This window comes from Zeus faber (genome assembly GCF_960531495.2).
Source record: "Zeus faber genome assembly, chromosome: 3".
Classification (NCBI taxonomy): domain Eukaryota; kingdom Metazoa; phylum Chordata; class Actinopteri; order Zeiformes; family Zeidae; genus Zeus; species Zeus faber.
Genome location: NC_137190.1, coordinates 4,458,481 through 4,484,384, shown reverse-complemented (window position 1 = coordinate 4,484,384; position 25,904 = coordinate 4,458,481). Strand labels below are relative to the sequence as shown.

Sequence of the window (25,904 nt, the reverse complement as noted above, 5' to 3'; positions counted from 1 at the left end):
CTACACAATACATTTCTAAACAGTCCTGTTTGTTCCAGGTGGAAAACTCGTTCAAGGTGCGTTTGACGTCTGAGCTTGGAGAAAATTTTTTCCTTGTCTTTTCTATATTCATATTTTATTTCCCTTTACTGTATGTTTTTCTTTGTTATGTTCCGTTATCTTTACAATAACGTGCGTATATTTCGGAGGAGTCTGGCATCTGGTGTTATACAGAATATACATGCTTTAAAACCGGAGCAGTGAAACCTTCAGAATGTCTGTGAAATACGACACCTCTTCTGAATAAAAACATTAAACATAAATCAAGGTGCGACAGAGACACCCTGTGTGTGTACGCATGAATGCATGTGTTTCTTTGTTTTAGTGTGTGTGTGTGTGTGTGTGTGTGTGTGTGTGCGTGTGCTCTCCAGTGTCACACCAGCCCCGTTGATTCAGGCTGAACGGGCTGCAGAGGTGGGCTGGCGTCCTGGGGAGCAGCCCAGGGTGGGGTGGGGGTGGGGTTGGGGGTGGGGGTGGGAGGGGTGGAGGGAGGACATCTAATGAGGATGTGACAGTTGTAAAAATAGTCTCACGCTCCCATTCCACCTGAAACAGTGAGTGCGAAGGAGTAGCTTCCCCAGTTGTGTGTGTGTGTGCGTGTGTGCGTGTGTGTGTGTGTGTGTGTGTGGGAAAAGAGGGGCTGCGGCGAGCCTCCATGTTGACTCGTTCAGAGCTTGGGTTTCTCTAATTGGCAGCGTCTTTCTGGGTTTTCAGGTATTCAGGCTCGGTTTCCGCGGCGATGAAATCAAGTGTTCTAATGGAAGCCTCTCTGCAGCACGCCGGCTAAACACTCAGGACCCGTGTGTGTGTGTGTTCGTGTTTGAGTGTGTTTGTGTGTGTGTGTGTGTGTGTGTGTTCGTTTAGAGAGCATTAAGCGACACAAAGGGGACATTTGCATAATGAGTGTGTTTGCACCTGCCCTCATCAAAGCTGGCGAGCCAAGTAACATTGTAGAAAAGCCATTTGCAACACACACACACACACACACACACACACACACAGACAAACACACACACACACACACACACACAGAGACACAGACACAGACACAGACACACACACACACACACACACACACACAGAGACACAGACACACACACACACACACACACACACACACACACACACACACACACACACACACACACACACACACACACACACACACACACACACACACACTTGCTGTACTTATCCATTTAGACCCAAAAACAGCAGTTCAGATCATGTATTAATCCTCCACACATCATTCAGGATTTAACCTTCTGGCCTGAGTGGTCTAGTAAATACTACATATCATATACTATATATACTATATATGCAAATACTATATATATATTTATATGGTGTACTTAGGCATCCCAGAAACCCACTATTTAAGGAACCACTTGACTTGTGTCTTGCATCCTGCAATCATCATGTCACAGGACCGAGCAGCTCCCCGGTGTCTCCCCCCGTCTCCTCCCTCCCGTCTCCCCCACGTCGTCCCCCATGCAGCGTGAGTAGGTCCCGCTGGCCTTGCGGGCTCACACACAGAACGGGAGAACAGAACAAACGGAACAAACAAAACAAACAGAACCAACAAAACAAACAGAACAAACAGAACCAAGCCGCCGAGGGAGAGGAGCCTCAAATCACACACGGCTCAGTTACAGCGTAACAAGAAGGGTGTGTGTGTGTGTGTGTGTGTGTGTGTGTGTGTGTGTGTGTGTGTGTGTGTGTTCGTTTTCATGCCTTTTTCCAGAGATGGAAAGTACATATATCAAGTATCGGTACCTAAAAAAAAGAAGGAATTATATTTATATAAGTATATATTGATAAATGACTAATGACAACAGCTATATTATTTAATGTGATCAGCTTCATTTGTACTGTAGTATTATATAAGTATTATAGACTCTGTTATAAGTATTATAGACTCTGTTATATCAGGACACTGAAAGTACTTTCACTTATAACACTTGAAGTACTGTACATTCAAGACCAAATGCTTCTACTAGAAATGTGAATGTGGTACTTTCACTTTTACTTCAGTCATTTGTTGTCATCTTTTCAGTCTTTTTCCAGCACTGAGGCAGCAGGGTTCAGCGATCGGCCAAGCTTGTCCTGACTCTCCTCTCTCCCTCTCTCTCCCTCTCCCTCCCTCTCTCCCTCCCTCTCTCCCTCTCTCTCCCTCTCTCTCCCTCTCTCTCCCTCTCCCTCCCTCTCTCTCCCTCTCTCTCCCTCTCTCTCCCTCTCCCTCCCTCTCTCTCCCTCTCCCTCCCTCTCCCTCCCTCTCCCTCCCTCTCCCTCCCTCTCCCTCCCTCTCTCTCCCTCTCTCTCCCTCTCTCTCCCGCTGGCCGGTGAATTGTGAGGCTTCAGCGGTCTGGCTCACAGCCAAAATTAGCCCGCTCAGCTGGCACACTGGCCCAATTTATGACCCTTCACGTTCGGAGGAGGGCACTGCTGCTCGGGGACCTGGGACCCATTTTCCACAGACTTTCTAGAAATCACAACAGCGGCGTCGCAAAAGAAGATCCTGGTTACCGAAAAAGGAAGAAAGATCCCCCCTTTTTTGGAAACACATGGTTTCCTCTGGGTGAACCCACACAGCTCAGTCTGGGGGGCGGCGCGGGATCAGTGGAACGCCGCTGGCCGCCTGCAAACATTTTCATTGTCATCGGCACTCAGCCTCCCCGAGACGGTTCAGCCTCTTTGAAATCAGGAGGAATTTCAGGCCTGAACCTCGGCGGTGATGTGACGAGGCAGGACTAGCATTCGGGCTCCGGAGCCCCACAAAACCCCCCGAAAGTTTTTGGGGAGGCTTTCAACTGAGCGCCAAACTGCCCGTCCGGGCCCCGAGGTTTTACAACGGCAGACCGCGAGGGCCACAAAAGTAAAAATAAATGGAGTAACCATTCCCCCGTATATTACTGCTCACCAGCGGCCCCCAGACCGCTGCTCGCTGGGTTCGCTTTCGACTGCGAGACCACATGCATCGGTGAGATATCACATCAAAGACACGCACCAATTTGCACGCACACACACACACACGCCGAGGACACACAAAGCAGGCGGATTTCACCAGCCGCTGCCAAATCAAACTTAAGAAGGGTCACTTACCATCTGAGAGCGGCTCTTGGGACAGCCGTTGATATCGCCAATCTTCTCATTGGCTGGAAGGCAGAGGGGAAAAAAACGGGTGGAAAAAAAGGGATTAGGGTGATAACAGGGGGAGAGGAAGAAGAGGAAAAATAAAATAAAGACTCTCTCGCGGTTGTTCCCCGGTCAGATTCTGCAAATGTAATCCTTCCTCGTCTGCGTCCAGAAGGAGTCGTCCCCCCCCCCCCGCCCACCACACACCCCTCCCGGTCCCAGACAGTCTCTGGCTGAGCGAGGGGATGTGCAGGCCTGCGGCGAGCGGCTCTGCCTCCCGCTTCCCACTGAGGCATGAAACTCTATCTAGTCGCAGCAAATGGGAGAGGGGCCCGGCCGGGATGGAAGCCTCACTGCTCCTTTTTGGAAAAGGGGGCCGTCTGTCCATGTCTATGTGCGTGTGGGTGTGTGTGTGTGTGTGCACCTAGGGATTCCCCCGCCCGCCCCCCTCCCCTCCCCGTCCCAGCCCACAGCAGCTGAGACGGAGGCCGTAATCTCACAGCTGACAACTGCGCCGACACACGACGGCAGGGCCTCGCCGCGCAGTAGGGGCCCACGGTGAAGCTCCGCCACAGGGCCTACCTGCTGTACCAGTTACCCTCGCGGGGAAAAAAAGGCCCCAGTTTCAGGCAAAGTGCGGGACAGGAGCTCGCACTACCCGGTTTGATCCGTGGGTCGGCCGCAATAACATGAACCAAAAGTTCATCTTTTTTATTGGAAGTTCAAAATTATACAAGTTCCACAATTTGTCGGTTTGGTGTTGGCTATGGGTCGAGGGTAAGTCCACCTGAGGAATATATTGACAAGGGCCCCAAACTACTTTGTGGATTTTGTGACAATATATTCGAGAATTGCTTAAAGTAGTAGTAGTAGTAGTTTATGACTAATAATTTGAAAGAAATAATGAATAAACTTGCCTTTTTCGTTAGGTTTACTATGACGATTGTGATTGCCTTCTATTCATGTAAAGCACTTTGAGCTGCATGTTATGTCTGAAAGGTGCTGTACAGTAAAGGTTATCCAAAATATCACTGGATCGCCTTGTAACTGTCGCAGTACAGCTTGTAGCGGGGCAGATTCCCTGCCGTTGCTGTCAACATTCTTATTTGGGGTATTAAGAAAGTCTTGTGTGCACCACATAGACACAGGGACACACCTAAAAATACCCTGGTCCCAGTAAGTGGGTCACATAGCGACATAGCTCCACATCCGGTCGTGCTTTTGTCTTGAGCAACCTTCCCCCGTCCCTCCCCACGCCGCCTCGCCGCTCGGGTTTCAGCGCCGATTGTGGCGCGCGTGTCCGGCTGACTGAAAGGCCGCGGGCGAGAACAGGTGAACGAGGGACGCTGGAGGATCGCTTCAGCTTCATGCGTTACGGGGGGGGCAGTCAGCTGTCAAAGGAAGGGGACGTGTCGGAGAGGACGACTCAGTCGGTCGGCCCTTTCTAAACTTCGTACTTTCTGTCCCATAGAGTCATTCTACAGGTGTTTATTTGTACATCAACCTGTCCCCGAATCGCTGCGGCGTGATCGGAAAAAGACAACTTTTTCCTACGAAAACCAACGTAGGCGTGGAAGGTGTTTCTCCATCAGTGGCTGCAGGTGTCAGAGGTCAAGGTCGTACTTTTTAAGACATTTTAAGATGGATTGTAACCACATTTAAGACTGATCTGTGGACAGATCATCTCTCTCAGTACTGCAGGTTAGTATAATGGGAAGTACTGTCGATTTGGTACAGAGCAGAGTTAAGTGTTAGGTTGATAGAGGGAAGGTTGTGAAATACATGACTATGAACAGTCAAGTATGAAGTGTTAGATTCAGCGGTAGGATTGGGATTTTAAGAACCAGAAATCGTGACTTTGATGCAGAAGAATGACATATTCTGATAAAAATAAATATATGGTTAAATAAAACCAGAAAAAAAGTTTATGTTGAAATGCCACAAATATTTAAATGTAAGACTCGTTCATGACTTTTGAGGCCCAAGATTTGTAAAAACCAAATAGGACTTTTGAAGGACCTGCTGACACCCTACCCCTGTCTGTGGGAAGCGGCACCAGCGCCAAAACTCATTCCTTGAACAAGACCTTATGCAACATTAGCTGTCCTCATTACCGCTTTAGGAGGGTCTTTCATAATAACTGTTTCGTGAGGACACTTAAAAGAGGACGGGAACAAAATAACAGCAACCTAACAGTAGAAAGAGGATAGCCTCCAGCGCATCCGCCACCATATGATGCTCATAACATGGTCCCCCGCCACGGCCGCGAGCGCCGTCTGACATTCAGAGCAGAATCAGAAACCGCCGAGCGTCCCCTTCCCCGGCTGGAAACACAACCCTGCCACTGCGGCAGCGCGGCCACACCGAGCTGAGAGTGCGAGGTGTTGGATCTCGGTCAGTGCTGAGTCACTGGTCAGCTGCTGCGAGCGTGGAGCGCCGGGGGCCACAGAGCGACTGCAGACACACACACACACACGCGCGCACACACACACACACACACACACACACACACGCGCAGACACACACATACACACACACACACACACACACACACGCACACACGCACACAGACACACAGACACACGCGCACACACACACACACACACACACACACACACACACACACACACACACACACACACACACACACACACACACACACACACACACACACACACACACACTGACAGGACGGAAACTGGAGGAGCGGCACGACGGACGGCGAGTGGAACGAGTGGAAGAAAGTCCAAAAACAGCACAGAAAACATGCGCGGAACGCTCACTATTTGTCGCCTGTAAAGTGATTGACCGTGTTAAAATAACTTGTCAGAGCGAGTTTCTATTCTAAGAACTGAAATAATGAAGCCGATCAGTGTAAATGACAGTGGAGCTCATTTCACACTCGAGGGAAACTAAAACAGTAGTTACCAGACTACCATTAAAAGCAGTACAGTTACCAGTCTACCATTAAAACCAGTTCAGTTACCAGTCTACCATTAAAAGCAGTACAGTTACCAGTCAACCATTAAAAGCAGTACAGTTACCAGTCTACCATTAAAACCAGTACAGTTACCAGTCTGCCATTAAAACCAGTACAGTTACCAGTCTACCATTAAAACCAGTACAGTTACTAGTCTACCATTAAAACCAGTACAGTTACCAGTCTACCATTAAAACCAGTACAGATACCATTCTACCATTAAAAACAGCAAAGTTACCAGTCTACAATTAAAACCAGTACAGATACCAGTCTACCATAAAAACCAGTACAGATACCATTCTACCATTAAAACCAGTACAGTTACCACTCTACCATTAAAACCAATACAATCACCAGTCCAAAATTAAAACCAGTACAATTACCAGTATACAATTAAAACCAGTACAGATACAACTCGACCATTAAAACCAGTAACCGGTCTAACATTAAAACCAGTACAGATACCACTCTACCATTGAAAGAAGTACAAACACCAGTATTACATTAAAACCAGTACAGATACTAGTCTACCATTGAAAGAAGTACAAACACCAGTATTACATTAAAACCAGTACAGATACTAGTCTACCATTGAAAGAAGTACAAACACCAGTATTACATTAAAACCAGTACAGATACTAGTCTACCATTGAAAGAAGTACAAACACCAGTATTACATTAAAACCAGTACAGATACTAGTCTACCATTGAAAGAAGTACAAACACCAGTATTACATTAAAACCAGTACAGATACTAGTCTACCATTGAAAGAAGTACAAACACCAGTATTACATTAAAACCAGTACAGATACCGGTCTACCATGAAAGCCAGTAGAGATACCAGTCTACTAGGAAACCAATCCACAAGTAAAACCAGTAGATACCAGTTAAACATTAAAAGCAAAGTTTCTAAAAATTAAGTTAGACCACACCAAACTTGAGTGGAAAGTGTGTGTGTGTGTGTGTGTGTGTGTGTGTGTGTGTGTGTGTGTGTGTGTGTGTGTGTGTGTGTGTGTGTGTGTGTGTGTGTGTGTGTGTGTGTGTGTGTGTGTGGCTCTCTTACCTACGACCTGTATGATCTCCGCCAGCAGAACTCCATCCGTCACGTCCGTCTGCAGATCCTTGATCAGTCGCTTGTGTCCCGACTTGGCCAGGTAGTGGTTGGCCCAGTCCGTGTAGATCTGCGCGCACACACACACACACACACACACACACACACACACACACACACACACACACACACACACACACACAACGTGCTCGTCAGCTCCAAGCTCGGATCGCAAACAAACCCAAAAAGAAAGATTCCAATGATTGGGAGGGTGGAGGGTGGAGGGTGGGGTGTGTGTGGGGAGGGGTTGGAGGTTTAGGCCCCCACAAACCTCCGCCACGCGCTCAGAACTCCACAAACACTCGAGGAAGCACAAAAGCCGTGAAGGATGGAGGAAACTTTAAACGCCTAATAAAATAACATTGCGGGTGAACGGGGAGCGGCCGGAGCGCCGGGCCTTTTGTTGCGAGCGCCGCGTCTGGTTTGCATCCGCGTGGTGTTCAAATCGGGGCCATTGTGCTGAACGGGGGCATTCATCTGAGAGCGCACGGCGGCGGCGCTCAATGGGACGCTGACATCACTCTCTGGGGACAGAAAAGACCCTTCTGTGGGGGGGGGGGGGGGGCAAGCATCTGAATAATCTGAATAGCTCCTCTTTATAATTAGTCCTCAAACTCTCTGTCTCTCTGTCTCTCTCTCTCTCTCTGTCTCTCTCTCTGTCTCTGTCTCTGTCTCTGTCTCTCACTCTCTCCCCCTGGCGTGCACTGATAGACATAGGCACACTGGAAAAAGCAAACTTAAATAAAAACTATATCAAAGTAGGAAAAGACGAATAGGTCATACAATGTATTGATGTCAAGCTGAAGAGAATCCTACTTTGACGAGTATTCATTTCCAGGAGTCCCCCCCCCCCCCCCCGAAAAAAATAGCATCCCGAAAGAAAGGATGGCAGAAAAGGAAGACACAACAAAAAGCCTCCGGCTCGGTTCGACGATCGTTTCAATCAGATTTTGGCAGGCGGAGCTTTAGAGGACTTTCCTCCAAAAGACTAGAATTGAAATAAAACACAAAAAAAAACAACAAAAAAAAAAACAACAACATTTGCACAGACACAAACGGAGGGAAAGTGAACTTCTATTCCTGTACAAAAAACCAACAACTACTATTTTTAAAGTAGGAAAAGATGGCAGTAAAAAAAGACGGAAACAACCTCTTTTAAACCCAACTCGGCTTGACGATCATTTCACACCGAGGAGAATCAGATCAGTCCTTCAAGTGGAATTTGAAGGACCTTCCCCCACTGCGTTGTGGGACGCGTGTTTCCGCGTCGGCTCAACTTTCATCCGAATTTAAGGACCCCTCTGCGTCTCTCAGGTGGAAACGTGGAGGAGGAGAAACCAGACTCTGTTCCCGGTGTGCGGTGAAATTCAAGTGCATCTATCAGCACAGATTGATTGTACCGCATTGTTAAACGCAAAACCGAGCGCGGTGGAGCATGAAAACCCACGCACGCACGCACGCACACAAACACACACAAACACACACAAACACACACAATTTGGAGTGCCACGGTCGTGGCCTCTATGTATCGGTGTCTCTAATGTAAACAGACCTGAAGCCGGTCCTGAGTCACAATATGAATCACTGCTGTGACGGTGCACAACAGGTGGAGGCACTTCAAAGTCAAACACTCAAACGCGCGCGCACACGCACACACACACACACACACACACACACACACACACACACACACACGTGCATACACACACATACGGTACATAGCTATATAGTGAGATTTAAGCCTGTACAGAACATACATAGTTAGACAGAAATTCTTACGCACGCACGCACACACGGAAACATAAACGGCTGCCGTTGATGACCACTTATTACAGAAAAAACATTTATTATTCAAACCACGCAGACTGGACCAAAACACAAATGCTCATTTATAAGAAAAAGGTTGGTTGCACTTATTCCGACTTGAAGTACGGGGATTAGACACACATACATACACAATAGATATGTGTGTGTGCGTGCGTGCGTGTGTGCGTGTGTGTGTGTTTGCACGCATGCATGCGTGCATATCAGTTTCCTTTGAAGCAGTTTGAAGCAGGTAAAATAAAGGGTTTGAGTGTAATTAAAAACCAGGTGAAATGGGTTGAGCTGTCAGTCACCTGGAAGTCAAACAGCCACGGGGAGGGAGCCGGGGGGCGGGGGGAGACGGGGGGGCAGGGTTGGGGCGGCAAGTTGAAACAGTTGCTGTGTAAATTTGGGAAAACGTGTCTCTTCAAGAAACACTCGATGGGCCCACATGTCCTTCACTCCCATAACTCCCCACGGTCCAAACCTTCACATCTCCACGCTCGGCTTGCGTCCGGGAGAGACAGTGTGTGTGTGTGACACGCATCTGAATTCAGCAAGAAGAGAAACGAAGCCACTTCTGCTGACGCACATGCAGCAGAGGTGGCAGAAGCAATGTTGGATTTCACAGCTAGAAGCCTGAAATGTATGTCCACCTCACATACGCACACACACCGGTGTTGGAGCCATTATCAATTCGAGGCATAAACTTAAAAATCTAAAAGTTGATTCGCCCAAAGTTTAGTGCAACAATAAATCAATGAAGGAAAAATGTGAAAGCGCACGGAAAAGACTTGGTGCTTTCCAGTGCAACCACCTTCAGCAGACAGTGTTTATACGCTATATATAAATATATAAATGTGAATATATACACACCACACACACACACACACACACACACACACACACACACACACACACACACACACACACACACACACACACACACACACACACACACACACACACACACACACAATTGGCACCTCATATCCCTATACACAGTAGTAGTATAAGTAAATCTTAAAGGTAGGTTCTAGTCAGTGGGATATTCATCCCATCAATAATCTATAAAGACATGTATACGGAGTAAATCATCTATATAAAGAATATATACCAAAAACAAAGAAAACAGGAGGCAAAATGAAAGATAAGCAAATATGTCTCAAGAAAGGTCGTTTGAAGCTTAATGAATTGCTTGAATATCTGATTACCAAGCTGCATGATTGAGTGAGTGTAAGAAGAAACCAATCATTCACTTTGGCACCCAAGCCTCCACACGGGACAAAACCACTCTGCAGTTTTACAAGAGAAACACGGCATACTCTGTCAGCCGAGCCTTTCACTTCTGTCAGATAGAATGCTCAGCTCGCAGTTTTAACTCGCACACAACTGTCAGATATGAGAAGTGTTTGAAGGTTGCCTGTGTAAATACCTATTCATTTGCATGAAACTGAGCAATTTTAAAGATTTGAAGTAATTCCCAGTACCGATATATATATCCATATTGTCCTTTTCTATCCTTACATTAGGATATACTACAAGATGACACTCCATGTATGAACTTGGTATCACTGTGCTGTCAACACTTTGTATATCAACAACATCACTGGAAAATCACAGTAATTCTCAACCTTTTATCCTGGCGTCGACAATCATCTGTGGAGAAGCTCGAAATAAGAGCACACCAAACTCTCTTCCTGAGGAGGATTCCATTTCATATTCATGCACGAGACCCGGGCTTATCTTCATAGTACTCCGACTGATGGAAAACCTGGTGGGTGGGTGAAAAAAAAAACCAAAAACCCCAGAGAATCGAACCCCCCCCCACACACTCCTCCCGTTGGCGCAAACAGAAATAGGCGGGAAGGTCCCGAAGGTCACGCCTGTCAAAACTCAACGTCACCGTGACATCTCGCTTGCAAGCCACCGGGAACCGCCATTGCGGATTCATCCCTAACACGCAGACACACACACATAATCACATGCTGCGTGCCAGCCACCCCCAGGAGAGAGAGGCAAAAAAAACCAAAAAAAACAAAACGAACAAAAGTGTGCATTCTCTGTAATCAGTTCAGCACCACCCATTTGGTGGAGTGACACACACACAATGCTTACGACAAGTGAGTATGAGTCATTAATCCAGACAGCTGCCTCTCTCCCCTCTCCCAAAACACAACCTGCTTCCGTCCAGAGGCCTGCTGAGTCACAGGCGCAATGTGTGGCGGTTTCTCGCGGACCGGGTGTGACGCACGCCGACCCCCCCCCCCCCCCCCGCGGCACCCGGGTTGCTCCGGGTCGCTCCGAGCGCGAGGGCGTGCGGGGCGCCGCGCACCGGCACGGACGGACGTCTCCAGCTGGCAGCCGCTCTCCGGGGGGACGAGGGAGGGGATCACGGCGGCAGGTGTTTGATGTGGGGCTTAAGGAAAAAAGGGGTTTTGGAGGATGTCACGACTCATCGTGACGACCGCTGATCACAGGGGAAGCCAGGCAGATGTTTTCAGGCTGTGTGTGGCTCACTGCGCGTGCACACGTGCGTGTGCGTGCGCTGTCTTAAAGGATTGAAAAGCCGCTCAGCGGGGAAAGTCCACGTTGCGTTCGCTCCCTTTTTCATCTCAGTCGGTGTTTGCCCAACACCGACTGACTAACACCGAGTGTAACGTTGCCCTGCTAAACAAACAAGAAAACATTACAGGGAACCATGAAAAGGCCCGCCCAGCCAAACTCTACTTCTACATGTACTTCCACACGACATCTCTGCTGCGGTCACTGAAGCGTCGACGGAGGGAGGGGGGGGGTTCGGGAATCGACCAATTTTGCCGAAAACTTCAAGGCCATTCGAGGTCTTACATTCAGGGTCCAGTGAGCAATCTTAAAAGTCCGGCACTTAACACGGCATTATGAGGTAATCTAGTGAAGTGAGCGAGAACCACAAAGGGAAAAACGGCAGGGGCCGGGGCTGCCGTCGAGCACTATCTCTCACGAGAAGCATTTCTAGCGCGCGCTGTGGCCGCGATCAGAAGGGCCCGGGGTGGACCGCAGGTAATGGTACTGAACCAAGAGCCCAGTCTGCCAAAGACAGGGCTCCGATAACACGGCTTTCTTGTCCTCATTTTTCAGGGGGACATAAACTGCCGAATCCCAGGGGGCAGAACGGGGCTGTGCTGAAGACGTTGGCTGGCGGTCAAAAAACATTTCCTGAAGTTCACGAGACATTGGGGCAGCGGCGCTGCGTCCAGCCACCGCGAGTCACTCAGCCTCCTGAGCGGGAACCCGCCTCCTACCGCCGGGTCAAATACTCGCCGGGTTCCTCGGGGAGACACAACCTGGCTGGACCCCAGACGGGCTCGCTATTTCGGGGCGACCTCCTTCTTACGTTGCCCCCCTCCCAGCGCCGTTAAAGGTATTTCTCTAGGCTCTGCTGCTAATGCTTGTGCTGAACCGCGTAAAACCCGGACTTCCCGTCGAGACATTTGTTTTCCCCGCCAAGTCGAGACGTCACTTAACCCCATCGCTGGACATCGCTCGCTCTCTCTCTCATTCTCTCTCTCTCTTCCTTACCGTTTTGTAGTGATCGCAGGAGCGTCGGCTGTGGCCCCTGTCGGGCACCCGGAGGCCCCCGCACAGCGCCATGGCGGGCCCGCCGCCTCAGGTTCTGGCCAGGCTGTGGAAACCAGGCGGGCGAACAAGGCAAAAGCCACCACCGGCGGCTCAAAGAGACGCTTCCGAAATAGAGGGAGAGACACCCGAGAGGTGAGCGCTCTCGCCGTCATGCAGGCGAGGCGGGGAGGGTAAATATAGCCATTCTTGTCTGGCCGCGCTCTCCCCACGTCCTCGCTCACATCTCCCGGCCCGGGTGGTCCGCCAGCTGTATACCTTGCTTCATATTTACGCCCCCTCTCGCTTCCGTCTCTCTCTCTCTCTACCTGTCTGTCTCTCCCCCGCTCGCTTGCTTAACTCCAGCTGTCAGCTCGCTCCTCACTGAGGCGTTTAAAGCTCTGACACTCTTTACCCGCTCTCTCCTCCTCCTCTCTCACTCCCTCTGAATTAGCCAGTGTCGTACCCCCAGAGTCAGGTTCCTCCGTGATCCAAAATATTCAAAGAGGTAAAAAAGAAGATGAATTCCGTGAAACACTCTCCCGAACAGACGTGGCGTTGGTTAGATTGGTGCATGTTAGATCTCAGCGCGGTGTTTGGTCTCTGTGGCTTCATGGGTTGGAGGGTAGGTGTCGACTCCAACGCTCCTCTCAGCGTGGGCGTGTCAAGGCCTTGAGGACTGCGACTGTAGTCGGGAGCGGCACAAATAAACGACCCTCCGCCCGCTCCCCCCTGTTGGGACCTGGCCGCTGAGCTTCACCCTCTGGCTGGCACTGACCTCTGACCACGATACCCACCCCACCTCCGCCGCCTCCGCCCCTCTCCCCCTCCCAAGTAGACGGCATAAACATGATGGATGTATCTATCCCTGCGGTAACGGGCTCCCCCCTCTGACCGGACCCTTCACTGTCCCTTCTCCTGCCACAACACCGCGCACGGTGCCTTGCAGGCGGAGGCTCACGCACGCACTCACACATCCATGCATGAGGTGCGCAGGCTGATATGCTACCATGTTGACGTGCACGATTGTGCACATAACTTGTGTATGTATATGTATGCATATGCATGTATCTTACTCACACTCATGCACGCCCAGTCTCCCTCAAAGGCGATCTTAAGCACTTACATACATGATATATTATAAAACAAAGAAGCCTGAAGTGGTTTTTTTTTAATGTTTATATGGTGTTTATCATGTCAGCTGCATATTTTAACAATATGCGTCTTTGCTGCGATGTTTTGATGACAAATACTGGCTGTGGTAAAGGCATAGCAAGCAAAGTCCCTTTCTTCACCAAGACCATACCATATTCAACATGCACATCTTCAACTTTTCACAAATTTCTTCACATGAACAGATATGCAAGCACACAAAAAACACACCTCCTTCTGAAGTGGGAGGAAAGTGCCAAGCCGGTCCAGACAGCGGGACAATGACCGCCGGAATTTCATTTAATTTAGCACATCCGAGACATAGGGACTGGACCGGAGACTGGATGCCGCCGTCTTTGACACCCTGATTTTTACCATGTTGTCCAAAGTGAGAGTGGGTGCCCTGAAGCTGCAGCTCGGCTCCAGCAGGAGTGCACCGTGAGATGTCAGGTTTTCAGTTAAACTTCACCAAGTTATCACATCATGCTGCTTGGATGCGCCTCCTGCCTCTCCTACCCCCTCTGGCCTGCCTCACCTCTGCTGCACCCAGCAGCTCATTGTTCAGCTGCCGTCCGAGGGGTGACATGTGGGTGAGGGGGACCAACAATGTGTCTACAGCCTGAACTGGGAAGGCCAACAGATGGCTTATGGGAGGATGATGGATGGATGGATGGATGGAGGGATGGATGGATGGATGGATGGATGGATGGCTAAATATCATCCCACTCCCCTTGACCTCATCTGCCATAAGGATCCTTGGGAGCGGAAGGAGACGGTCGTGGTACTCAACCTCGACTGACCCAAAATCGCCTCTGACTCATTGCCAGCCGAACATAACAATAAATTTGAACTTCAGGAAAACCTTTAATTCCTAAAAAAAAGGCACAGTCATCAATAAGGAAGTTCTGCTCTTAGTCACAGCCCTCAACCAGTATGGCCCAGCTGACAGATGGCTTATGAAGAATCAACGTTGCCAGTACGGTCTATGATATGACAACAGAGGGAGGTGATGCTTCATGGCAGCGGTGTCTCCAAACAGAGACCCTCAAAATAAACAATTTTCCTGTTCTCACCATCAGCCATAAACAGTGGTCCCAGACTCCCTCGGAGTAGACCGTTTAGGGCTGCGGGGCTCCCCTTCTCTCTCTCTCTCTCTCTCTCTCTCTCACGGCCTTCTCAAGTGGCTTCAGCCCGCAGAAAGCAGTGAGTGAGGCGGCCCAGGCCAAGTCTAAATGAGCCCTCATGTCTGTGCTTGATCTCTGCGCTGCACATGAAAGGCCTGTGGTTTCCTAAAGGCATGGAGGCCATCGCAGGCAGATGGCCTTCTTCATGCTCCTCCTCTTCATCTTCCTCCTCCGCCTCAGACTTGGCCGCAGTTGGCCACTAATGTTTTTTTACTCTGCACAGTTGTGTTTAAAGAAAAAACAACCATTTTCCAATAAGGAAGTCATCTTACTACCTGTGTGTGTGTGTGTGTGTGTGTGTGCACACCTGTCTAGTTTTATTCTGTGAGATGTTGGCTTGGACACAGAGCTAAAACACATTAACTTTACACACACACACACACACACACACACACACACACACACACACACACACACACACACACACACTAAATTAAAAAGAGCTGTGCTTACATAAATCATTCATTGCGATTTAAGCTGCAGAGCCAATATATTCACATAAACCACTGCAATCAAAAAATCAATACATTTTAATAGGAAGAAGTGGATTATGGACATCGACTACACTTCATAAAAAGGAAAGGTCATTTTAATTTCTCAAATGTAAGCATGCATTCAAGTGTGTGCACGTATATTGGTTTTAAACCGCGTACATGTGCAAACACAGGCTTCACGTGTACACACACACACACACACACACACACACACACACACACACACACACACACACACACACACACACAGACACAGACCCTGTGCCCTGCTGCTCCACTGTCAGTCACACGGTGCAGAGGTTAGCAGTGTGTAATTAAACTAGCTGGCTTATCAGCTCATCTCTAGACTGCCGTAATAACCTCCTCTGCTTCCCTCTCCCTTCCTCTGTGGCTCGCAAGCAGATGGAGATAAGCTCCGTGGTCGACCACTGAGAGAGAGAGAGAGAGACAGAGAGAGAGAGAGAGAGAGAAAGCGATGGATTTGCATCCTCCTGGAAGTGGCTGATTGATTACAATCAGATCAAATTAAGAAAAATAAAACAGTTGAATCTAATTTGCGGCTTCCTCGGTTTATCATGCAGACCAGCTATCGCGGGGATCCGTTTTTTTTTTTCGTTTTTTTTTTCTCATTTACTCTCACCGCATGGCCTCTCCTGCACCTGACCGGCGCTGTCGTTATCTCGCCGTCCCAGATCATGTTGTACATTCACCGCCTTGCGCTGTATGGCATCAAACAAGGGGAAACGAGGCAGAACCGAGTTGTTTCCGTCTGTCTCTGTTCTGATTCAAGCCACAGGACGGCAAGTGAATCACACCTCGGGCCCGAGGTCGCGGTCGAAACTACTAGCACCACGACGTGCGGAAGTCAAAAGGACGCAGGCGAGACGGGACGCACACATTCAGCGCATTGTTGAGACCGAGGGACTATTGACGCTAATCCGCCCCATGCCGCGACACCCAAAGTTCAAGCTCAGCTGATGAATACACTTTTTGGCAGAACACACAATAAAAGTGAGGGGTGAGACCGTTTCCCGAATCGTCTAGTTCCAGTGATGTCAGACGGGACAGCGCTTTCAAGGTGACGGCACGGAAGCAAACGTCAAACATTAATCCCCCCCCCCCCAGTTCAATGTGAAACCGATAGGAACCGTATTTCCATCGAAAGAAAAGGACTGAAATCCGGCAAGCTTCTTTCATCCCCGGTAAACTGGTCTTTTGCGGTGACCCGGAAGTACTCAGCCTACCAGTTTCATGGTGAAGTTGTTCTGCTCCCAGCGGCACAGCATCAGGCTCATCTTCTCCTCACCTCCCTCCTCCAGGCTCGCTCCCCGTGCACGCCGCGGCTCACGCCTGCATCCGGGCCGCCGGGCCCCGGGTCAGACGCAAACAAGCCGCCATCGCAACCAACCAGGTCGAAAAAACCCCCAAAAAACTTTAGGAATCCCCGGACAGAGAGCAGCACTTAAAACAAATCCCTGCACAGAGAGCAGCACTTAAAACAATAAATCGCCGGGGATCCCTGGCTGCAGGAGAAGACGGATATCCTGGACGTGCGCACCATGCACACCGTGCAGACACCGCGACCGGGGGTGGGTGGGGGGGGGGGGGGGGGGGGGAGCAGCTGCTGCTCCGGGCTGCAGCTCCTGCAGGTCTCTGAGCTCCTGTGAGGCTCGGGCCCCCAGCGCTCCCAGCTCCAACCTCTCTCTCCGCCCACTCGGGGTCTGGAGGAGGAGGAGGAGGAGGAAAAAAAGAAAAAAACCCAGGATCCGAGAGGGGAGCTCCAGCGCGGGCCCTTCATGACAGCGGGCCAAGCCAAACGCAACGTGAGGAGGAGGAGGAGGACGTGGGAGGAGGGGGAACACCCGGGAGTGGGTCCACCCCAACCCCCCCCACCCACCCCCATCCCTGAGAGGACGCCCACGGCAACACATTGTCCTCCTGCTATTCAATGGAGCGTCCGTCCTGCGGGGAGGAGGGAGAAAGAAGCACCTCCTAACCTCCTCCTGCTTGGCGACCCGGCTGGAGGAGACGGGGGAGACGGGCGGGGGGGGGGGGCCAAACCGCACGGAGCTCCACACCAGCACCAGCCGCTCGCTTTTCTATTTATTATTGCTCTAAGCGGCCCCTCTTCCCCCCAAAAAAAGCCTGTGTTTTATTTTCCGCGACCGCAGATGCGGCAGCGCGGCCTCTGATCAGCCGTCACCCGCAGCGAGCGCCGCGCCGGTATTTATAAGTGTGTGATTGCGTGTCTGCGTGTGTACAAATAACCATGTGTGTAGACGGAGCGTGTGCGTCCGGAGCGTGGGACATCCTCCGTTTGAACACGCTCCAAACCGCCGTGCGCACACAGACAAACATATATACACACACACACACACACACCACGGACCACAAAATTACAAGGCGAATTTGAATTTTGGGAACGGCCCAAGAGTTACAGAAATTCCCACAGTGGGGGGGGCGTCTGATCACTTCCAGGAGTCCGTGCGTTTTTAAAATATTGCCGTTAAGTTTTGCGCAACATGAAGAAACCTCAGACCCCCCTGCGGACTGAAGCCGCGTACAGAGTTTCCGACGCGTTGGGCCCCGGGGCCGATGCCTCGGAAAAAACTGGACTTTTTCAGGTGCAGCCGCTGCTTTTATTTCTGTCCATGCAAAGATTGACAGTAAATGTACTTTATGACTGCACAAGCACAACCAGCTTACCAACACACACACACACACACACATGCATTCAGTTATACAGTAGGTGGTTTAAAGTCATCTAGACAAGCCTTTAAAAACAAGATCAGCTGGGGTTATAAAATATAGACTTAAAACCGCAGAAAAACGCTTTGAATCATGTTAGTTCATCCTAATACACATATAAAATATGTAAAAATTACTTACGTAAAATAATTAAAAACAGCATAAAAGCCTTTCAGATAATGAGGACGCTAAATGTGTTTACACTAGATATTTTGTCCTCGTGAAACCGCGTGCGCACACACGCACACGCACACGCACACACGCACACACGCACACACACCCTAACCATGGGTTGATTTAGCGCCGGTGCAATCTGTTTCCACACGCAGGGACAAGATGTGTTTAACGGTTTTCGAACAAGCTTTTACATCCTCTGCAGTGAAAGGCGGAGGAGTGCAGTTCCCTTTTAGAGCACAGAAAAACCTCAGAGGAGACGGGGGACAATAGTGGGGGTCTAACCCGACCATGGAGAGGCTTTTGTGTTGGGCGGCGGACCCCCACTTATATGTTCCCTGAGGTCGGGGGAGGACGTTCTGGGTGGGGGCGGGTGGGGGTGCAGGCTGACGGGCTGTTGCGGTGCTGGGTGAGGCTGGTAATAGACATATGGACAAACAGGGGGACGGTGGGGGGCCGGGTGTCGGGATCGCACAAAAGCAATGGAGGTCTGATACGAGGACAATGACAGACATATAGACTCCATCCACTCAGCACTCACTGCCAGCGCCTTGAAAGGAATATTTATATAATGTTCTCTTCATCTTTGTTCAAATTGGGTTCCTTTGTACGTTTCTATGATTTACGGCCCCCCCTGCAGCTAAGAGGGCCCGTAAATGGGATGCATTACCGTAAATGTGATGCATGATTATAGCATGTTTAGCTTGCGTTACAGTGCAGCAGAGCAGAACACACCGCACACTGGCTCGCAGGATGCCATCTAGGCCCGGTTGCCATGGCCACCAGCCGTGAGCGCCCATACTAATAAAACAACATGTAAATACTGTATGTGCGCGCTGGCGTGTGCAAAGGCCACCTTCGCCGGGTTTTCCTGCTCATTTGTGTCAGCGATTCAGTGTCGTTCTTGCTTGTTTGATTCAAACCCACAGGTTCAAACACTTTAAGCTCTTGTTAAGTCAGCACTCGGGACGCAACATCACGTCAGGCTCTCAAATTGGCGACCAGAGCTTTGCCGAGAGACTCCCAGAGCCAGCCGCATCAGCGAGCCCTTCCCTTCGAGACGTCTTCATTAGAGCTCGCAACTGTCCTCCCTCACCCTCCATTGTTGACCCTTTCTCGCGGCCCAGTGTTGGTGAGGATCGGCTTTGTTGATCACGGCCGCCGTGGTAACCGGCGACGCGAGCCGCACCCCCCACATTCCGTTTGGAGTGGTTGAAGTTTGCGACTTTAATCTTGCGAGTATCGAAGGTTGACACAGCGCGCTCTCCCTCTCTTCCCTGCACCCGACAATGCCCGTGCTGGAGAGAGGAAGACGTTTAAAGTATGTCTGCGAGAGAGAGAGAGGTGGAGAGGGCAACAGAGAATTCATCCGTCCATTCACACACGGAATGCATTGACCAAATACACCGCAGTGTTTAGGTGAACTCACTCAGCATCAACCAGACTCTAAAGCTCAATCCACACCATATACTGTACAAACACACTCCATTCATGTGGAAACAGATTGGGGTTGAAAACCAGCAAAGTACGTGTTAAGCGGCAGATTAAATTAATGTAATGGTGATTGCAGCGGCTGAGGACTGTTGTGAAATACAACTCAAGCAATTAACGCGCCCTTGAAAATAACATTACCCCGCCTTTTACCACGGCTTCTTTGTTTCCGGCCCTAATTCAAGAAAGAATTGTACTTTGCGAGTGTTATTATTTTTTTTGTGCTGCCTAGCAACCCACATCTACCTGCTTCTCCCGGGAGGATTGTGCCGCCTTTTAAGAGCTCAAACGCTTCACGGCCGCTGCCAAAAGGGAGAACAGAAATAACACACATACAAACTCAAAACAGATTCAGCGGTTCTTTTAAGTTCGAGCTTAGTAGGAAAGGGGCCATAAATGGGATGCAAAAGCATCACACACATGCGCGCGCACACACACACACACACACACACACACACACACACACACACACACACACACACACACATGTACACACAGATATACACACGGCACAGACCTCCAGCCACCACAGTTGCTAATTTCACAACGTAGACGAGCTTCCACAGTGTGTCAGCGCTGGGCCACGGTGCCCTGGTTATAATCTGGTAATATCATGGTGGATCGACAAGCATACAAGAAACTGTCTTGATTTGCATCAATATTCATTGGGCCGACAGAGCAAACTCACTTTTGAATTTGAAAATGAAAATAAAACACTCCAGCGGATCAGACGCTGGTGTAGTATCGCAAAACTGGATCCCAGGCGTAATGTTGTGCTGCATGCAGACACCTGATTTTTGTAAGATGCGTTCTGCTGGATCCTGTGTTTGTTCCTGTATCTCCCTGGCACCGAGGCTTCTGTTCCTGTGTGTCCACTGTGTTTGGGGAAACGTTTCTCAAACAAAATCTTTCATCCAGCAGGAGCTGCACACGCTCCCGCATGGCGGCTGACCTCATCCGCTCCTCGCCGGCTCCACCAAAGGTCATCGAGCTCCGGCGACCGGAGTCCCATCAGGAGATGACCCCCGGGTGCCGGGCTCCTCTGGGGAAAGGGGTGACTTCGGCCCCGCTGACCCCTTCCTCATCCAGCCTGCCCTGCACCACCTCCCGTTTCATCAAACCAGGAGGAATGAAGAAGGAGCTGCCGGTGCTAGTCCAACCGCCTCCCGGGATCCCTGGGGGAGTCCACCAGGTCACAAAGGCCTGTTTGTCTGGGCGCCAACAGCCACCCTCTGAAAACTGGGCCCAGAGAGGAGGAAAGAGGAGACGGGTGGAGAGAGAGGAGTGCACCTCGGGGAGTTCCCTGGATGGACGTTAGCTCAGGAGGGGCAGATGCCTAGCCTCTAATAATACGGTTAGGTCCGCCGCCATGACCTCACTCAGGAAGACGGGGCGACAAAAGCTCAGGAAGTGGAATTTGATCAAGATTCATTAGACAGACATGAGGTCATAAAGAGGCAGGCGGGCGGGTATTAAAAAGCCCCCCGTCTTTCTGACGGCCGAAAGAGCAGACGGCCGCTTATCTCCAGAGAAGTGACGGAGCGTGTCAGTCCCGATCGGAAACATCTGACGGTGCAGGATATTTACCGAGGTGTGAAGTCTGCTCCCGTGTGGCGGCAGATGCAGAAAAGCCAGATAGTGATGTACACCGAGGAGCTGGCCATCACAGGCTAATTCTAAATGACCTGCTAAATTTAGAATAAAGTCCAGCAAATGTAAAGGTCGCCTGAGATTCGCAAAAATACTTCACTTAGGTGCAAAATATAAAATTATGCACTGGAATGTTGTGACATATCATTTAATGTGTGATGCTATCATGCACACATTTAATATAGATATTGTTCGTATTTTTATCACCGACAAACTGTAATACTTCCGGGCACATTGGTCGGCTCCGGTGCGAAGGTGGCCTGGCTCTTGTTAACCCGTGCCCAAAGCCGCTGCAGTCTGTTAAAACCTAAGCTTCTCCTCTGAACAATGGCCGCTCCAACAATGACTCACTCCAACACCTATTAAATCTGCCTTTAACTTGCACTACCTCCTGGGGACACATATGTCTATGTGTGGCCCCCTTTTGTCCTTTGTCATGGAAAACGGCAATGAAGTCACCGCCCACGTCCCCCAAGCATCCCGCTCCGTCCTGATAGGGGATGGGATGGGAGGAGTGGGGTGGGACGAGCGGGGTGGGAGGAGGACATTTGCAAGCCATTGCACCGAGCGGGACGCGACGGCTCTCACCCTCACCTGCTGGGAGTCACAGCCGGGATATAGACGCCATTAACGTCCACGGCCTGCCACACAATGCTGTGGGGTGAGGGAGGGGGAGGGAGAGTGAGAGGAGGAGAGGAGGGGAGGGGAAGAGAGCGTCACGGTTCCATCAAGGACCTCTCGTTTTGCTTGTCATTCTCTCCCCCTGCTCATGTCTTGCTGTTCGTCTTTGGTCCTGTGGACGTCTCCCTCCCGTCTCCCTGGTTCCTGTGCCACCGGCTCCATTTGTATTCGCCGCCATGTGTGTTTATTCCGTGCCCTCGGTGTGTCTTGCTGCTAGTTCTTCGTTCCTTCTATGTTTGATGTTAACCCGCCCCTTGGAGTACTGCTGTCTCAAAGTTCCCTGGATGCAGTTTCCCTATCTTACTTTAAGTCAAGCTACTTAGGTCTGCTCTCGTCATCGTGTCTGCATCAGGGTTCTACCTTCGTCCCTAGTTGACCCGTGGGAGTGAGAGAGGAGAGGAGGGGAGAGACAGGGGAGAGAGAGAGGAAGGGAGAGGAAAGAGAGGGGAGGGGACTGAGGGAGAGGAGAGGGGAGGAGGCAGGAGGAGAGAGAGCGAGGGTGGGGAGGGGAGAGAAGAGAGAGAGAGCGAGGGAGAGGAGCAGGGATGAGGGCAGAGGAGAGAGAGGAGGGGAGGGGGGGAGAGAGAGAGGAGAGGGAGGGGAGAAGTGAGGAGGGGAGAGGAGAGAGGAGTGGAAACACCTCCCCCACATTAGTCAATAAGTTCCTATTAAAGGTAATTTCATTGGATCTGAACTGGCGGTAATGGAACGGTTTGGGCATCACATCCTTGCGCCCCACAGTCGGTCTCCTGGCAAATTTGAGCGATTCCCTGAATTAAATTACAGCCAATTTAAATAATTCAAAATTAAGGTCGCTGAAATGTCACAACATTACACATCCACAATCATCTAATGGAGTGGAATAATGCAGCTCTGTGAAACATGCGCTCGCCGTTCTGTTTTAATAACACAGCCAGGCAGACGACGCCCGGTTAGGACGCTCTATCTGGGCTGGGGATCCATCAAGATCCTGGATCTACTGCCTGCTCGAAACAACATCATTTGTCTAAATATTAGCCCCAGCGAAAAATCAACCGCCCGGTGGGCCGGCCAAGCCTGCGTGAGTGGGATTCAAGCTCTCCCGAACCGAGATAAGGAGCGGACTGAGCCCCCGTAATGACTCTAATGAAAACCAGCCTTAACGCAGTGACCGACTTAAGCCTTTATCCGGAAAGATACTTATTAAGATAGGTGCGGCTTATCACACCGCCACATAGACAAAACACTAGATGTGGGTGTGACTGGGTATGTGAGGATATGTGTGTGTGTGTGTGTGCGCGTGCGTGTGTGTGTGTGTGTGTGTGTGTGTGAGAGAATTTACATGTGTGCATAAGTGTGCGTGCAAACGTGTGTGTGTGTGTGTGTGTGTGTGTGTGTGTGTGTGTGTGTGTTTGTGTGTGTGTGTGTGTGTGTGTGTTTGCGTTTCTTTGTCCATGAATTATAAAGGTCTATTCAGACATGAGAGATCCCATGGCTTCTGCAGTCATTTATTTCATCTGCTCCTGCTGTGGACTCCAAACACTGAATATGCCTTTCAAGAGATTGCTGATTCGAACCTGTTTTTCCCTGTCAGGGTTATAGCTTAGAATTAATGAGCTGGCAACAATGCACAGTTGGATTATTGTGAATAAAATAGAGAGAGAGAGAGAGAGAGAGAGAGAGAGAGAGAGAGAGAGAGAGGGCGGACAATAAATCGGAGGTATTTATAATGAAAAGAGAAGCAAATATGTTGGCCTTGAATCAAACACACAGACACACACACACACACACACACACACACACACACACATACACACACACACAGTGAATGAAGTTGCATGCAGTATCTAGCTCTGACACTAGAGGGAAGCAGTGCATCTGCAAGGTGCTGTGTTCAATAAACACAGTATGGCAAGTGCTTAAACAGAGAAGCAGCTGCCACCTCATATGGCTTTACCCACACTGCCCACGGAAAAGTAGAGTGCGCACACACACACACACACACACACACACACACACACACACACACACACACACACACACACACACAGACACAGACACAGACACAGAGACACACACACACACACACACACACACACACACACACACACACACACACACACACACACAGACACAGAGACACACACACACACACACACACACACACACACACACACACACACACACACACACACACACACACACACACACAGACACAGAGACACACACACACACACACACACACACACACACACACACACACACACACAGAGACACACACACACACACACACACACACACACACACACACACACACACACACACACACACACACACACAGTCAGGCCACAATGAAAACAACATATAATTTTCACACATTTCCATTTTTTTCCTTGACACCTTACAGGGCCTCAGAGCAGAGCGCTAGACTTCCATCGCACTCCTTCACCTGGACTCACAGATTTGCTCCTGTCGCCTCCTCTTCACCAACACTCTCCATCTGCCTGGACAGTTGTCTAGCCGCTAATCTCCCGGGCCGCCTCTCACTTTGCATTATGCATATCCTCCATCGACCTCACTCAGGCTGCTTTATTGGTTACAGGTGAACTTGTGAATCTGTTGTTTGTCCTGTGATTGCCAACTTCCATCCATCCACCGCCCTCGCTCCCCCCGACACGCCCTCCCCCGCCGCTCCCTGGCTCAGGTGTTCCCTGGCAGATGATGGCTGATTATCACGTGCCCCCGTTGATCCGACAGACAAGCAGCGGTGTCGCTCCTCGGTTGACGAGCTCAGAGTGCGGATTAAGGTCTATTAGACCAAACTAAATGATTAGCGGCAGAGACGGACAGTAATGGCACGGCATCGTACCGATGCCAAGGTCGGTGGACCCCCTGAGGGTGTTCGGGGCAGCCGTTTGGAGAGCCAGAGAAAGACGCGTGACAAAATAAACACCGTCGTCTTCTTCCAAACACTGTTTCATTTCATCACCGCAACCACAGCCACGCACACCACCCCAGGCTATCCAACCGCTCCAGAGAGTCTCCTTTCCTTTTCCCGGTCACTCTGCCCCCTCCGCTGGAGGAGGCGCAGATTTGGACTCAGACATGGGTTCAGACATTGTGCTCCGGAGGTTTGGATCTACGCCGATCCAAAAATCGTCACTGTGCTCTTCACGGTCAACGATTCCCACAGAAAGACTGGTTTGAATTATCACGTCGTATCACGGATTGCTCTCCTAGGAACACAATAACACACGATAAGGGACATTTGGCAATGCACTCCGAGACGGTGGTTGATTTTGTCGAAGAAAACTGGGGCTAACGTTCGGGAAGACAAGCCTTCGACCACCCAGGGGGACGATCATTGAGGCGCTCTGTTGCACCATGGACTATCAGTGTCACCACCATAAATTAAACCCATGTACACACCAAGGAGGCGCAGTCTCTGGTTGCCCAAACACACCCCACGTTTAGAGAAAAATATATTGCCACTGTGTCTACATCCCTGCTGGCCAGGAAGGTCAAGGGTTAAGGGTTAACCTCGCCGAGGGCTAGAGAGAGAGAGAGAGAGAGAGACAGGAAAAAAAGTAAAAGAAAGTAGGTCAGCAAGAAAACATGATTAGCTGCTGTACGGACGACACCAGCAGCAGCGGGAGCAGGAGATCCAGGCCCCGGCAGCGGACGG

General features: G+C 50.2%; 1 protein-coding gene across 1 annotated transcript in view; it reads right to left on the bottom strand.

The window, feature by feature from the left end:
• The window catches only part of nav2a (neuron navigator 2a), a gene marked incomplete at its 5' end in the record, with an annotated part of 77,770 nt that extends 65,068 nt beyond the window's left edge, over positions 1-12,702 (bottom strand). Inside the window, 3 exons of the mRNA XM_079997957.1 lie at positions 3,142-3,194; positions 7,219-7,336; positions 12,631-12,702. Of these exons, the coding sequence (XP_079854083.1) occupies positions 3,142-3,194; positions 7,219-7,336; positions 12,631-12,702 (243 nt within the window). The remainder of the gene's footprint in view (positions 1-3,141; positions 3,195-7,218; positions 7,337-12,630) is intronic.
• Positions 12,703-25,904: the final 13,202 nt, after the last annotated feature.